Here is a 17,039-nt window from a genome sequence, read left to right as displayed (position 1 = left end):
ATATATGTAATACATATATGATATATGTATATTATATATGTATATTATATGATAATATACATATCCATATATGTATATTATATGTATAATTATATGAATACATTTCAATAATTTATGAATAGTGAATGGAATTTATTTTCATTTGGGGAAATTTCAGTAAGTGATAAATCCTGTCAAGAGTTCTGATTAAATGTGAGTGGTGGTCCCAGGGATCTCCTACAATTCAGAAGTCACCCAAAGTTCACATGAGTGCAGAATATAAACGTTCCACATTTTCTGGTACAGGGATCATTTCCACTTATGCCCTCAGGTCTGCTGCTCCAGGACTTACAGAACTGGGAGCCTGCTCCTCTGTATGGAGACCCAAGTAGAATATCATCACTGGCTTACCTAAAAGCACAAAGAATAGTAATAGCTAGTAATAGCTAGTTTGTGGTGACAAACCTCAAATTAAAGGTGAGGGAGAAGGATTATATCCTCCACACTGAGCTTTATAAAACTTAAGGAAAATAGTTGAAAAAAAAAAAATGTTTTTCAAAATCTCACAGAAAATAATTTAAAATTATTCAAAATAAATAAAGGAGAAATAAACATGTGGAAATAAGTTAAGTGGACTGGAGGAAGAGGAGGACTCAGAGACAGACAACCTATACTTGCTTTGCATTATTTCCAAATAAATATACACAGTAGTTGCTTTTTAATCTCATATTAACAAATACAACAGTAGGAATATAGTTCACTATCATGGAGCTGTGTGACAATCCCTTCCCATGCAGCAATTTCATTTAACCCTCACAAATAGCCCCAGGATATATCTACCCCTATCTCACTGAGCTCAGAGAGTTCTAGAAAACTGCCAAAAATCATCACGCAAATAAGTGGCAGTAAGAAACCTCGTATGTGTTCATATTCACCTCTAATGTGTTGTTTCAGTCCTCAGTGTGGATTCACAATTAGATTACTTCTTTTCACAGCATGTCTTCAATTTCTTTTCTGCAATTACTGCACTTAGCAAAAGACCGTGTAGGTAGTGAGTACTTAGAATGAGTCTTTATGATTAGCTAGACCTAGGCACACGAGGATGAGGATCTCAGAGCACATTGCTACAGACTGAGCATTCTAGGAAGAAGAAAGAGAATCACTAAAGCATTTTAAGGAAAACAGTGCTGTGAGTAAAAATCTTCAGCAGGGACATTGCCTTAGTAATGCCCAGGAAATCCTGTGAGAAGGAGCATTTCGCACCAGCAAAAAGCTACGATTCAGACTTCACGGATAAAATGAATCATTATGAGGAGTGTAACATCGAAGGCAAGATAAATTGCTGGTTGATATCGTCCAACAAAAAGAAAGATAAACAGCTATTTTGAGTCAATTGCTCTCTGAATAAGTTAATTATCTTGAGTATCAACTTCAATGGAAATAAGCCTACATGTCTACATTACTCCTTAATTGTGAACTTTCATAGATCAGACTTAAAAAACAAAACTACCATGAATAGTCAGTATTTCTAAGTGGCTACCACAGGCAAATCAACATACAGAACAATCAAATAATTATTTTAAAGAGTTTGCAAATTTAAGAAGATATATGTAATATAGACAGAATGAATACATTAATATGTAATACTTAAATATATTCATTAATTTTAATAGGCATTTTTTCTGTTAGCAATGTTCAATTGGAATAAACTTTAATGGTAACATAGAGAAAGACATGATTTCTTAAATTCTGAAAATAATTTAGAGGATGAAAATATATCTGAAGGATATGCCATGAATAAATCATCAATTGTAAATTTCTTAGAGATACAGAGTATTATCATTTAAAAATTCAATAAAGACAGAGAAGAGTTAAGTTAATGTGGCCCAGTCATGGGGCCCTTTCTGTTTATCTAGCTTGCTAAAGAAATTATTTAAAAAAAAAAAACTTAGAATAATGATTAGTATTTATTTTAGACCACATTTCCAAATAAAAGTGGCCTCAACCAGAGCTTTGTCAGCCGGAAATTCAACATTTAGCTATCGGAAGACAGCATGGAGTAACATATTCTGCAGGATTTGTTGAAGAGAGAGTCACCGGCTTTAAATACAGTAAATGCCAGTGTTTTGAAAAGGAAAAGAAAAAATTTTCAAGGTCACAATCCCAACTTTCATTCTTATTTAGTGGAGGGTCATGTCATCTCTGCTCAAGATAACCAACAGACATACCTGTGAGCGGCACCAAAATATCCCTTAAGAACCAACTTTGCCTTTGTTCAAATGTTTAAACAACTATTTTAAGCTGAGACCCTAAATTTCTACACCATATAATATAAATAAAGCTGTAATTTCAGTCTACAAAACTGAAAGACAGTTGTTAAAGTCAGTGATTTCAGTGGGGACTAAATCTCAATATGGCTGACAGCTTCTATTAAGTAAGATGTGTCCTTTTTTTTTTTTTTTCCAGAAAAAGAAGGATGCACAGCATGAATGACATTTCTCAGATAATTGTGCATGCATTTATTAATATTTCACTTTGGTTATAGATATTTGTGCCTTGAAGGCAATGCTTATACCAGCACATCATCTCTCCTTTGTGAAACTGAATTTCCATTGTCTTCTATGATCTCATTAAGAAACTAAGTTAATTTGGAATCATGAACACTAGGAAGGATGAAGCCATGCTGACCTCTGGCTTCATCGGTCTTATGAATAATGGTATAGTAGATAGGGTTATAAAGACACATGCCAGTCTAGTTTCCATCTGGACACAAAAAGCCGTATAGTACTGGGCAAGTCACTTAACCTATCTGGGTCTCAACATCCTCATAGGCAACATGAGAGAGAAAGAGCTAAATCAGTGTTTTGCGAAATATAGTACATACAGTACTAATGGTATATCAGCTGATACTGGGGTAAACATTCTGAAATTTTATAATTATGTATCCTACTATGTATTATGAGTAATATAACCCACAAATCAAACCCATAAATTTTGCATTTCTATTATTTAGAACAAGTAAAAAATAGAAAATGTATCTAAATTTGATTTTATTAAATTATTAAGTCAATAATTTATAGATGATACCTGTATATAGTAAAAATTCTGAAGGTGGTATTTGGAGAACTGAAGATTGGGAAACATGAATGATCTCTAAATCCCTCTCCATCAAGAAGAGACTATATCTTTAATGAAAGAATGATGACTGTCAAAGCTAGAGAATTACTTTGTAAACCAAAATAGATGATATCAGATTGCCAATCAGACACAGCTTTTCAATAAACTTCTTTGTTCAAATGAAAGCAGACTGAAATCATTGACTGGCTAACAATATTGCAGACTGGAGTGATTTCAAAAGAGTCTTTAAATGAAGAAGAGACGAAAACAAACCCATTTTCCCATGTACCTTCTTTTCTTTCATGCTGTCTTTCATGTCTTCCCAAAAAATGTGAATCCCAAAACACTTCCTGTTGCCCATGTGCCCACAATGGGCTCTTGTGCCCTCATCTGAGACAGGGGCTGTTCCATCACTGAAGGATATTTTCTTGCAATTTCTAAGGACAGAATTACTTATTTTGGAATTTCTCTGCAATTTTTTTTTGTGGAACATATTTTTGTGGGAACAAAAGTGAATGTTTTAAAGGAAAAGGAGTAAACTACTCTGTCACTGGTTTTTCTATGAATTAAGCCACTTTTTAAAAGGCAAATGAAGAAAATTTCTATAAACAGAGCACTCCAAACACTTCTGTGCGAACATCTTGAATATTCGAAATCATGTAAAAGAAAGCTCTGACTATAAAAAGAGAAAGCACAAAATAGCTAGTGCTCTGTTTGTGTACTGCAGGACAAAAAATAAATTTGTTTCACGGAACACAGGAGAATTTACATACTATCACAGCTGCCAATTGTTTGAAGAGGTTGGCCTATAAGGTCCTTCTTAATGATAGTATTCTATGTTCCTGATTCTAAAGAACTAGGAGGAAAATATTTCATTCAAGTGAGGAAAATGTCATAAAAAATAACATCTTAAAGAAAATGAATAGAAATATTTCATTTCATTTCTAAAATAGAAAAACATATTCCTAAAATCAGAGAAAATAGGAAAAAAAGCATATTCCTAAAATCATCAGGAAGAAATTGGTTCAATTAGAATGTTTCCATTGACGAGATATTCAGACTGTCAATTGTCATGGATTCAGATATGATGCCTATTACTTATGATGCTATTTATGTTAGCAGCTTCCATGTGGTTGGTGTGAGTTCCTAAAAGGTATCCATCTGAGGTTCTCCTGGAAGTGCAGAAAGCCATCTCAGCAGCAGACCCAAAGAATCAATATATGTTTAGAACATTTCCATGTGGCATGTCAAAATCAGCATTTCCCCAACCATCTTTCACATCCAAAAACACAAACAGACATGCACACAGCCTAAGCTCCCACATACAGCTTTAAAAGATCTCATTAGAAGAAACCAAATTGTTTCCTTCTCTTTTACTAAAAAAGCTTTTTTAAATGGCTTTTTACAAATTCGATCGTATTAATGCAACACCTTACCTGGCCAGCTTCAATGGAAATCTTTACATGTGGAGAACTATTAAACGGTCTCAGTATAGGGGGCCGGGGTGGTTGGGAGCCATAGAAAAGGTGCTATCTTATTATTTAAATATCTTAGACAAGAAAAGCAAAAGACTATGGATGATTCTTCTCCCCTTTCATTTGGAAGTTATTTGTAGACTTTCCTTTGTTCCATTGAGAAATAAGAGAAAAAAAAATACGAAGTTACAGCGAACCCATATGGCCAGCAGGAAAATCCTGTTTAATTGCTTTATTGCAAGAAACATTAAATCACTTCCTGAGGATGCAGTTCAAATGAAACATATGGCAACTATTAGCAAAAGCCCCTAATGAATTCAAAAATATGCCTTTTATGGGAGCTTTCTCATAAGCATCAATCATACATGTTATTTAAATTGTATATACAAATAGGCATTCAGTGTTTTAGTTCCACCAATGTTGATGAACACCTACTCTGTACCCTATTATATGGTCAGCTTGTGTGAAATTTTATTTCTGAGCCCAGAACTAGATATGACATGATGGGACCTCAGAACATGGACCCAAATCTATCCAGGTCTCTTCTCAGTAACCAAGGGCGAGAAGAATCTGCCAATCAATGCCTCCTGCCCCAGGGTTTCATGTCCAAGAAAACCATTCCATTTCTACTTGGATAGCACTAATGATCTATATTCTTCACACTCTTTTTAATGCCAAACCAGTGATGTGGCTAATCATTCGCATTCAGCATCCATTCTTTGCCTTTTTTGTAACTTCTTTAATTAGATTACGAATTCCACAAAGAAGAAAATTTTCCTAAGTTTTTGTATCTAGGATAATGTGAGGCATGTAATTAAGAATTAACAATCAGCTTTAACTAACTGTAGAGCAAGGGTCAACATTTTTTAATTGTTCCTAATGCTGTTCATCTCTGGAAAATTTCAGAAATTTAACAATTTAATACATTTATTCATAAACAACTTTCTAGAGAGACAATTCTCCCTCAAATTCAAAGATAAACCATTGGAGGACTATTCACCTGTTATCACTATCTGGTTTTACTCTTAAAAAGAAGTTATAAAATTCTAGGAATACTACACTTTGACTATCCTTTCTCTACATTGTAATATGGTCTTTGAAGTTATGTAATGGAAGTGAGCTTTGGTAGCTTAAAAATCATGCAGAGTGTGGTGAGATTCTAAAGTAATTGACACTGGCTACATGAAATATGGACATTGGCCATAAGGAGGCTAAAATATATTTTTGCTTGATACCCCAACTCACTGATTATCATTTTTATTAAATATTTACTTACACATGCTTGGTTATATACTTTTGAAATCAAATAAAATATAGAAAAGACTTGTTTTTGTCACTGGTCAACTTGTGATTTGGGGCAAAGCATTCAACTTGACTTAAATGTGTTTGCCATGAGAAGAGAGGGCTTCTTTAGACAATGTCTAAATGTCCCATACAAAATATTCTTGTACAGGTATTTTGTGTTCTAAGTAAATGTCTTATCATAAGACCAATCCAAACTTTTTTCCTCCTTCATTTCAAAATAAGTCTGTTTAGTGTGGCTCAGAGGCCAGCATGCCCGTGTTGTGCCTTGCTTCCATTACTGACAGTATGACCTCAAAAGAGTTACTATACATTCCAGGACTTTACAGGGTATTCTAAAGATGCGGTGAATTTCTGCAGGTAAAAGCTTAAACCTGGACCATACACATACTAAGCACCCAGTAAGCACTCGCTATTTTTATCCTGAGGAACTTTCTCCGGGAACATTCTTGTATTACCTGTCACCAACTTTTCCAGTCTGGTTGATAAAAGAAGGGTTTCTGGTTTATTTTTCTGTTCGCTTGCTTTTCACAAAAGAGAGAATGTATTTTAAAACCCCTGATCAGGGGTAAATTTAGGGGCTAGACTTAACATTTAATACACAGTTTGGATTTAATTCTAATTTTAAATACGTTGTAAGAGACACATAGAAAGTAAACAAACATTACCGAAACTGTAGGATCACTTGTAAAAGGAGGAAATTGCTTTCCTCTAGTATTGAATCAGAGAAGTTATTGAAGAAGAAGAAAAGTCAGATGACTTTTTAATAAATGAAAGAATGCCCAGGAAATGCTGGCAGCCTATGCCATTCATTGGAAGCCCTGATCTCTGGGCCTGATCCTCCAAGCTGCTATTTAATCCATACATCTGCATCTTTGGGAGCATGTGGAGTCACCCAGAGAACAGTGCTGAACAACTAAACGTAGATTCAGATTGAGTCAAAATATGCTTTCAGTGTAAAATAATATTGCCAAAGCAACCTCCGTATCTCTCCTTTTTTTTTTTTTTTTTTTTTTGACAGTCTCACATGGAGTGCAATGGTGTGCGGTCTCGGCTCACTGCAACCTCTGCAGTGAGTTCAAGAGATTCTCCTGCCTCAGCCTACTGACTAGCTGGGATTACAGGCACCTGCCACTATGCCTGGCTAATTTTTGTATTTTTAGTAGAGGCGGGGTTTCACCATGTTAGTCAGGCTAGTTTTGAACTCCTGACCTCAGGTGATCCACCTGCCTTGGCCTCCCAAATTGCTGGGATTACAGGCGTGAGCCACCACGCCCAGCCTCTACTTTTTATCCATAAGGAAATCTTTACCTTAGTTGAATAATTGCATCAATCACCAAATCCCCTAAATCCCAAAGGTGAAGATCTCAGCAGTAATCAATATTTCACAAGGATATAGACGTCTTGATATTTGCTATTTCTAGAAATGAAGATTGATGCTATTTTCTTGGGCTGATCCACAACAGAGGTATACTTGGGTCTCTCTCTCTCTCTTTCTCTCACACACACACACACACACACACACACACAAATACCCATTTGAGTGTGCTTTTCTTACGTCAACTCTGAGGATGTTGTCCCTGAAGAAATGAAGAAATATCACCTTTGGATCTACCCTGTGGTCAGTGGTTATGGGGTAGAAGGCATCAAATCCCAGTGGGTCAGTTAATACATCCTCAACTATATTTTATACATGAGTAACTGAGATGAATGAGAACCAGAAAGTCAACGTGCTTCATTTGTTTAGGGGTATCCACAAACAGTAGAACTAGACAGTTAAGCTTTAAGTTCTTGGAAAGATCTCATTCTGAGCCCTATGTTTTTAAATAATGATAGTGATAAATGCTGGGGATTGAGCTTCTAAATCTTTCACATCAGTCAACTAACCCACAAGGCCCATTTTAATAGATAGTAAGAGTGGCTTTTCCCTGATGATCTGCTATGCTTTATAGAGGCTGCTTCCTTTAGTTCTTTCAGCAATCCTGTGAAGTAGATGTGATTATCTAGATGTGATTAATAAAGAAGAAACCTGAGCCTTGAGAGGTAAGATAGCTCACTTTAGTGCACAGAGAAAATAAGCAACAGGGAAGAGATTTGAAATGCCCAGAAACTAACCAATTTGCTTCTGTCTCCTAAAAATAGGACCAGAAAATTTAACTACGAAAGTTCTACCCCAATTCAAAGTGTTTTTAGATTCATTTATTGCCAATGTTGTTTGTTTGTTTGTTTGTTTGAGATGGGGTCTGACTCTGTTGCCCAGGCTGGAGCCTGTAGCACGATCACAGCTCACTGCAGCTTTGATCTCCCTAGGCTCAGGTGATTCTCCTACCTCAGCCTTCCAAGTACCTGGGACTATATAGGTGCATGCCACCATACCCAGCCAATTTGTGTATTTTTTGTAGAGATGGGGTTTCACCATGTTGTCCTGGCTGGTCTCAAACTCCTGGGCTCAACGATCTGCCTGCCTCTTCCTCCCAAAGTTCTGGATTACAGGTGTGAGCCACGACGCCCAGCCCTTTGCCAGTGTTAAAGATAATATGAATATACATTCGTTTGAGTCTGTCTTCAGAGAAGAGAATAATTAGAAGATGACTTACAGTTATCAAAGACAGATCTAGTGATTTTACTGATAGTTCCAAAATGCTAATTTTTCTATTGGCAGGCTCTATTTCATTTTTGCTTCATTAATTATACTTCATTTTATTTCTAATGATGCTTTTTGATGTTTCTTCCTAATAATACCACAATTTTTGTGTCTTTTTTTTTTCAGGCTATTCCAGGTATTTCAGAGAAGGAAAAGGCTGGTAAGTTGACATTTTGGTTGTGTTTTCTCACCAATCTATTTTAGAATAAATTTCACCTTAAAATAGGCATTTTATTAAATATATAAAATGTATACATCTCATGAATATCTGGGAAAATGTTGTTTAAAATCTGTAAAAGAAATTTGTTTTGCTCAATATATAAGAAAAATATATGTGGTTTTCTGACATAACGACATTGTGTTACAATAAGATATGTGTTTCTTGGGGTCTTCTTTGTAACTGCCACCACAATTGTTTTCTTAAGTAAAAGAATTAGATGTTGATCAACGTTCTGGGGAATGAATTTGGAAATTAGTTGTTAATAATTACCAAGATTTATTTCTAATCTTCATTACTTAGTAGCCACAGAAAAAGATGTAATTGATGCTTAAAGCTGATGCTCTACTATCAAAATTACAGTGATGAAGCAATGTGAATAATTGTATTGAAGAAAAAATTAGAGTGTTTTTCTAATTATAATTATTTAACAGTATTATGGGAAATGGACAAGGACTGATGAGAAATGAAAATATGAAAAATTAGACTTGGATTGGTAGATCTATGTGCTTTTAAAAAATCATGCTGTCTTATGTGTTCTGTGTAATAAAAACAAAAACAGATTAAAGGTATATTGTCTAACTTGAAGTGCATCACTCAGTTTGTAGACATTTGTGATTTTTAAGAGCTATATTAAAAGTTTATAGTCTCATGTTAGAGAAAATATTAAAATTTCAAGTGCCTTTACACTAAAGCATTAGAGTTGGTCTGGCGGGGGTGTTTGCCGTCTATGTCAGTGATCTTATTTTTGCTGCTAGGTAGTTTTTACACAGAATTTTCCTAGCTTGTGTCCTTCTGTGAGCTAAACTTTTGTCTCATGTTTAGGCTGTATCTCATTTCTTCACTTCGATAATGTTGAAAAGTATCTCTTCAGAATAGAGGGAAAATATTGAACTGGCATCACATGTCAGCTCAAGAGAAAAATCACGCAACATAACAATGTACTGATACCATAAGGATTAATATCAGGTTGGTGCAAAAGCAATTGTGGTTTTGGCCATTGAAAATAATTGCGGTTTTGGCCATTACTTTGAATGGTCAAACCGCAATTATTTTTTCACCAATATATTTACCACATATTGAATGGAATTAAAGTGTTAAATCTCCAATATCTTAAATAGCTGTCCCCATGATTCACTGCAATTTAAACAAAGTATATAACAGAACAAAGTTGTCATCCTATTCCACAATGTCAGCAAGTTTTCTCACACCCCAAGAAGAAAATGAGGATGTGAGTTGTTGGCTGGTCTGCGGGGGAAAGAAGGAATGGAAATGCCATGGCTGGAGGAGAGAGGAGGGCAAAGAGTTCTCTTTCTCCTCTTCCAGTTAAATGGCTTCAGTTTGACAGGGGGAAGCTCTTCATTCTGTCAAGCTTCTCAAATAGTTTGAAAATATTTTTATTTTTATTTTTATAAGCATTATTATTATTATTATTATTTGAGATGGAGTCTCACTCTGTTGCCCCAGGCTGGAGCACAGTGGTGTGATCTTGGCTGACTGCAACCTCCACTTCCCAGTTTCAAGTCATTCTCCTGTCTCAGCCTCCTGAGTAGTCGGGATTACATGCCTGCGCCATCACGCCCGGCTAACTTTCGTATTTTTAGTAGAGACGGGGTTTCGCCATGTTGGCTAGGCTGGTCTCAAACTCCTGAGCTCTCTGGTGATCTGCCCGCCTCGGCCTCCCAAAATGCTGAGATTAGAGACATGAGCCACCGCATCAGGCCTGAAAATATTTTTAAAACAAAGAACTAGAGAACATAAATATAATATAACCACTACTTTTTATCATAATCCTGGAAATTTTCCGCCTTAAGAACAACATTTTTTTTAATGAAATTAATTGTCCCTCCTTACATAATCTTTTTGAGTCATTTCTAGATGGCTGAGGCACACATAAAAGAATCAAGAGATTAAATTTTCAGAGGTTCTATAAGATAACATATATGACCTCTACAGGCCCCAGGCACCTGGATGCCCCATCTCAGACACTTAGCAACTCAGGATGGACTGATTTGAGCAAAACCTGACTTCTGCTCTTTATGAAAATATTAGAATGACTGGAATTTACTCCAGAATGAATTTTTATTTAGATTTCTGGAGGATATGCTGATATATTTAGGAGAAAATGTAATTTTGTTTGCTCATTTAAGTATAAGAAAGAAAGGATCTTTTTTCAAGGCACTCAATTTACCTGTCAAGACAAATGCTCATGTTTGAATATTTTATGAATCATAGTAACAAATATGACAACTCAAAAGAGAATGTGATTTATTTCAAAAGTTTTAAGTACCATAACAGTCTAAGCAATATAATTCTATTTCTAAACTTTATTATTTGAAACATTAAAAATATTTTGAGTGTACTATATACAAATATAAATCTTGCTTCTTTCATGTCTTTATGAATCTCTGTTTGTAAGCTTCCACTAGCCAGAGGAATGGCCATGAAGGCAGGAGACCCACTCAATCTTCTCGGGGTTAATTGAACTCTTAAATAGGATTAAGCTTCATATCCACCCCTAAGGCCTGTCTTTTTTTTTTTTTTTTTTTTTTTTTTTTTTTTTTTTTTTTTTGTATCTTTCTAAATGAATGTAGCCTATTGTTCTTTATTAAGAAAGTCTATTTTTAATCTGTGTGACCTCTCATCCAAGCTAACTGGAACCAACTCTACTAGGCTTTGTGAAGCTCTAAATTAAATCATTTGGGCACATTCCATTAATCATCCTTGAATTGCAGTTGTGTGATTGCTCTGTGTGTGCTGTAAGTAACTGTCTTCTATTCTGATCCATGTTTCTATGATAATACAGCTCAGTGGGATCATTTCTGCTGTTTGTCTCCTGCCCTGTGATGACAAAAATCTTCAAAGGGAGGCAACTTTGAAACAGCCTTTTATGGATTCAGTCATTTCACAAATACTTACTGAACAGCAACATGTTCTAGGCATTCTATTAGGTTCTATTGAGAAAGCAGTTATGAATAAGGATGGTCTCTGCCCCATAGGAACTCAAACTCTAGTTGGAGGATATCCCATCAGGCAGGCATCCCTCCTTCACCTCTTCTCAATTGAGAATTTCTTAATCCTGCTTATTCAAAAAGCTTCCCAAGCAAGGAATCAAATCAAAATATTGCCTTCAGGAAACTCTGGGTGAGAATGTGCCTTCTCAGGATCTGAGACAGAATCCAACCAACTTCTTTTTCAAATAATCAGAACTAATCACACAAGTATCGATATGTGTAATTATATCCAATAAATATCATTTTCATATAACTTCGATCGTGTCGCTAGAGTTTGTGTGCTTCAACCTTTTTTGGCACCAGGAACCAGTTTCGCAGAAAACAATTTTTCCACGGAGTGCAGTGGGGGATGGTTTCAGGATGAAATTCTTCCACCTCAGACCTCAGATCATCATAAGGAGCGCACAGCCTAGATCCCTCACATGTGCAGTTCACAACAGGGTTCGTGCTTCTATGAGAATCTAATGCTGCTGCTGATCTCACAGAAGGCAGAGCTCAGACCGTAATGTTCGCTTGCCCACCGTCCATCTCCTGCTGTGTAGCCCCTTTCCTAACAGATCACAGACCGGTACTGGTCCAGGGCCTGGAGGTTGGGGACGCCTGCTCTAAAGAGTATATCAGTCCCGTTGGAATATCCTCCAGCACATCTGCTTCCTATCTGTATGGCCTTGAGCAAGTCACTTAACTTCCTCATCTCCCTCATTTCCAGAACACAAATCAAGAATCTGCCATGTTGTTGATGTAAGGCAACAAGGCTTGGTACAAACTAAGTCCTAAAAAATGGTAGCTGTTTTTCATGATAATTAGTTGGTGCCTACAGGACGAATAGACACTGGCTGCATCACTGATGTCCTTGTGTGTTCCACAAGTCCTAAAATGCTTCCTCGTAGTACTAACAGCTGAGCAGCTCTCTATGTGGAAGAAGAAAGAGATCACTTTCTCCATGAGTCTTCTGAATGAGTTAATTCAAAGGTTGTCACAGTATAGACAGAGTTGATCACATTTTAACCTCCCTTTAGAGATTTTTTTGGTCTATTAGACTGAAATTGTCTCTCGGAAACAGATAAAATTTGATTTTCAAAAAAAGATTAGTTTCAGAGAAATGTTCATGCTGTGTCCCATTTTCCTGTGACTCCATTATCCTCCTGTATCCACAGTCCCTGAGGTCATCAGATCCTATCTACCCAGCAAGCCAGCTAGGCGCCTGGGTTCTCCTGCCGCTCCCAGGCTCCTCCACCTTCTGCACACGGTGTGTCAGCACTGCCCTCTCGTCACCCTTGTCCATCCCTCTGGCCACTGCTTTCAAGCAGGGCTTCACTTTCCGCTGGACTTTCACAAAAGCATCCAGAACTGGTTTCCCTGACTGAACCTCTCATTACACCAGTCTATTATCTGCACTGTTACCAGAGTTATCTTTGAAAATATATAACCTGATCGTGTCAGTTCCTGTGCCAACAACATTTTATCTGTCTCTTTATTAGCCGTAGAGTAAAATTAAACTGTCATGGCTGGTCATTTGTCCATTCAGGAGTGACCTGTCCATACATAGCCATTTGTTATTCAGCTGCAGTATCATTCATTGGACCGGACACATGTCTGTGCTGCCCTTCAGATCCACCCTCTGCCCTACTTCTCCCTGCCTCTGTGCCCTGGGAGGCCAACCGATGTGAACTAAATCAAAGGACTTCCCTGCTTTCTGTCTTCCCCATTCAGCCATGAGGAGGATGAGAAGCTGTAGCAGGAGACTGGGGGAGGGGGATGGTGGGACAATGAGGTTGGAAAGTTTGTTTTTAAATTTAATTTAGTTTTATTTTATTACATTCTGTGGTACATGTGCAGGATGTGCAAATTTGTTACATAGGTAAACGTGTGTCATGGTGGTTTGCTGCATCTGTCAACCCATCACCTAGGTATTAAGCCCAGCATGCATTAACTCTTTTCCCTAGTGCTCTTCCCCCGCCACACTCCCCCAAAAGGCCCCAGTGAGTGTTGTTCCCTCCCTGTGTCCATGTGTTCTCATCGTTCAGCTCCCACTTAAAAGTAAGAACATGCAGTGTTTAGTTTTCTGATCCTGCTTTAGTTCGCTGAAGATAATGGCTTTCAGCTTCATCCATGTCCCTGCAAAGAACATGATCTCCTTCCTTTTTTTGGCCGCATAATATTCCATCGTGTATATGTACTGCATTTTCTTTATCCAGTCTGTCATTGATGGGCATTTGGGTTGATTCCGTGTCTTTGCTATTGTCACTAGTGCTGCAATGAACATATGTGTGCATGTATCTTTATAATAGAATGATTTATACTCCTTTGGATACATACCCAGTAAGGGGATTGCTGAGTCAAATGGTATTTCTCGTTCAAAATCTCTGAGGAATGGCCACAGTGTCTTCTCCAGCTTCTGGGAGTCGCTGTTGGCTTCTCTTACTTAGGCTGCCATTTGCACTAAGCTTCCAAATTCTGACAGCCATTCTCTCCTCTGGCCCTGTGGTTTCCCCTTATAAATGGTCCCGTTATTAAACTCCCTTCAATGTACTTAATGTGCATTTGTTTCCCACAAGGAGCCTCACTGATATACCTCCAATATTTTCCATTTTTTCTCTTTCTTCATTTTGTGTGTTGGTTGCTCAAACTGTAACTATCATAGCACCCCTTCTACCTCTCTACTTTCGTGTTCTGCATAGATCTGTGGCATGTAACTGGCACCTGATGATAGGTGGAGAAAGAGAGAGATAGAGTGAAAGACGGCTTACCCAGGAAAAAAAAAAAAAAAAAGATGGGGGGCCCTTTTTTTTTTTTTTTTTTTTTTTGAGAAGGAGTTTTGCTCTTGTTGCCCAGGCTGGAGTGCAATGACACAGTCTCAACTCACTACAACCTCCACCTACTGGATTCAAGTGACTCTCCTGCCTCAGCCTCCCAAGTAACTGGGATTACAGGCGTCCACCACCACACATGGCTAATTTTTTATTTTATTTTATTTTTATTTTTTTGTATTTTTAGTAGAGACAGGGTTTCACTATGTTGGCCTGGCTGGTGTCGAACATCTGGCCTCGAGTGATCCACCCTCCTTGCCCTCCCAAAGTGCTGGGATTACAAGTGTGAGCCACCACGCCCATCCACATCTTTTTTTTCTTTTTTCTTTTTCAAAGTAAATGAAAATAGTTTCATTAGAGACTTGGAATGTGCTCTGTCTTGGAAAAGTAACACTGCATTTTAGTCACTAAAATGTCACTTTGAGCGTATTTGCGAACTATTAATATGGAGTAACATGAAATCTGTCATTGTAAAATTAAATCAAAGAACACTTCACAAATTTTGTCAGGCTATATGGCAGCCCATGCAAAACAAAGCATTATCATTAGCCAAAAATGGCTTTAGAAAAAATAGTTTCAACTTGTTTTTCATTCAGGGGGTACAAGTGCAGATTTGTTGCATGGGTATATTGTTTGATGCAGAGGTTTGGGGTCCAGCTTTCCCTGTCACTCAAGTAGTGAGCATAGTACCTAATAAGTTGTTTTTATCCCCCGTCTTGAAAATCCTACTTGCTTCATTAGATCCAACAATAATCTCACTTCCTTAAAGACTTATTTCCCAGGCAGAGCTAATCTTAGAGCTTATTCTGTGCTCCCAAAAAGCTACGTCTTTTCTGTTACAGTTTTATTATCTTGCTTAGCTGTGTGTCTTCTTCAGATCATGAACTTTTCTAGGTTAAGAATATTGTCTGTGTGTGTCCTGCAATTAAAATAGCTATTAAAATATAGACATTCTGTAAAATATGTGTTAATCAAGAAATTGTAATTATAAAAATGCTCTGGCTACAATCTTACTGACTTAGAATTAATATGATTCTAACGTTTTTTATTTAACCTTCTCCATTACTCCTACTACTCAACACAACGGCCAAATATGTCAGCCAGGTCATGAATTAATGGTACTGTTTGGGGATCTGTGCCACATGAATGTGTAAAGGGGCCCATTGAAAAAGATGACTTAGAGCCTGACTTTGGTTGCTTTCCTTGGTCACTTTTCTCAGAATGTTTATTCTCCTGCCTGGAGGTTGTTTGGTTGGCTATAAAATGTTCAAAATCAAGATAATGAATAACTATAGCCTGAAATTCTTGTGAAAGATAGCTTTCAGAAGCATATACCAGAGTCACGGTCTCTCCAAACTTTGTGTTGTGGTCATAAGACAGAAAATAGAAATCAAACACTTCTTTGTGACAAATGTGTAAGGGAAAAATCAGAATTTTCATAATTTTATTCCAAGCTCCTTATAAACATACTAAATAACAAAGCCTAGACTTGATGCATTTTGGTATTAATTTTCTTGGCTGCTTTTCATCCCTGAGAAAGGAAATGCAAATGAACAACAACAACAACAACAAAAAGAACTAAAATGGAAAGACACTTCCCTTTTTTCAGTCTGATCATCATTGCTTGGATCCAGAGAACGATTAATGTGACATATCCACTCTGCGCCATGTTCCCAGATCTACAAATCCAAAGAGATTCGCTGAAAAAATTAAAACAGGACTGCTCTATTTCAGACTTCTCTTTGGAAAGACTCTGCTCTATTTTGTGTCTTCATTTTAGTATGGATCCGATTGGTTTTATTGCTGTCTCTCCCACTAGGCTGTGAACACCTTCAGAACATAATTTTGTTTCCTTCAGTTCAGTACTCCCAATGCCTGGTATTATTGTAAAAATCAGCAAATGTTTTGCTCTATTTGCACGATACTCCCAAAGCCAAATTTTGAGTCTTATCTTTCTATTCTAAAGGAAGCTCTTCTTGTAACAGCAAAGCCCCCCATCTGTTTTATAGGGTTTAGCAAGATGTGAAAATTGTCTTTACCTGGTCAGCCTGGACCTTGACCAACACTCCAAATTCTGTATTCTCTTTCACTCTCAGAAAGTGAATTTCATTATTTTTACACTAATGGCTTATAAATACTTGCTTGTATTTTTTTTTTTTTTTTTTTTTTTAACGTATGAAGGTCTCTGCTTGCCTGCTTCTTTATGAGGAAAGAATGTAGGGTATGCTCACACATAACTTCTCAGTGTTTCTAAAACTTAATGTAAACTAATCCATGAAAAGTTGGCTGTGGTTGACTGGGCTGTGGAAAGAAAACACATTAGCTTTCAGGTATCAAGGAATTTGTGAAAAATATAAGTAATCTATTCTTCAGTGCCAAAGATCTTGAACTCATAGGATTTTTAAAATACAGATACTTTTCCAAATATTTCTTCATTTTCTGTTGGTATTTTTGCTGTTGCTAATTGGGTGAGACAAATCT

General features: G+C 36.9%; 1 protein-coding gene across 1 annotated transcript in view; it reads left to right on the top strand.

Moving 5' to 3' along the window:
- The window catches only part of DLC1 (DLC1 Rho GTPase activating protein), a 468,793-nt gene that overhangs the window by 219,977 nt on the left and 231,777 nt on the right, over nt 1–17,039 (top strand). Inside the window, exon 5 of the mRNA XM_012000632.1 lies at nt 8,644–8,677. Within this exon, the coding sequence (XP_011856022.1) occupies nt 8,644–8,677 (34 nt within the window). The remainder of the gene's footprint in view (nt 1–8,643; nt 8,678–17,039) is intronic.

This window comes from Mandrillus leucophaeus, unplaced genomic scaffold (assembly GCF_000951045.1).
Source record: "Mandrillus leucophaeus isolate KB7577 unplaced genomic scaffold, Mleu.le_1.0 Scaffold636, whole genome shotgun sequence".
NCBI classification, from domain to species: domain Eukaryota; kingdom Metazoa; phylum Chordata; class Mammalia; order Primates; family Cercopithecidae; genus Mandrillus; species Mandrillus leucophaeus.
Note: the sequence above shows the minus strand (reverse complement) of the source record. Positions and strands in the feature narration are given on the sequence as shown.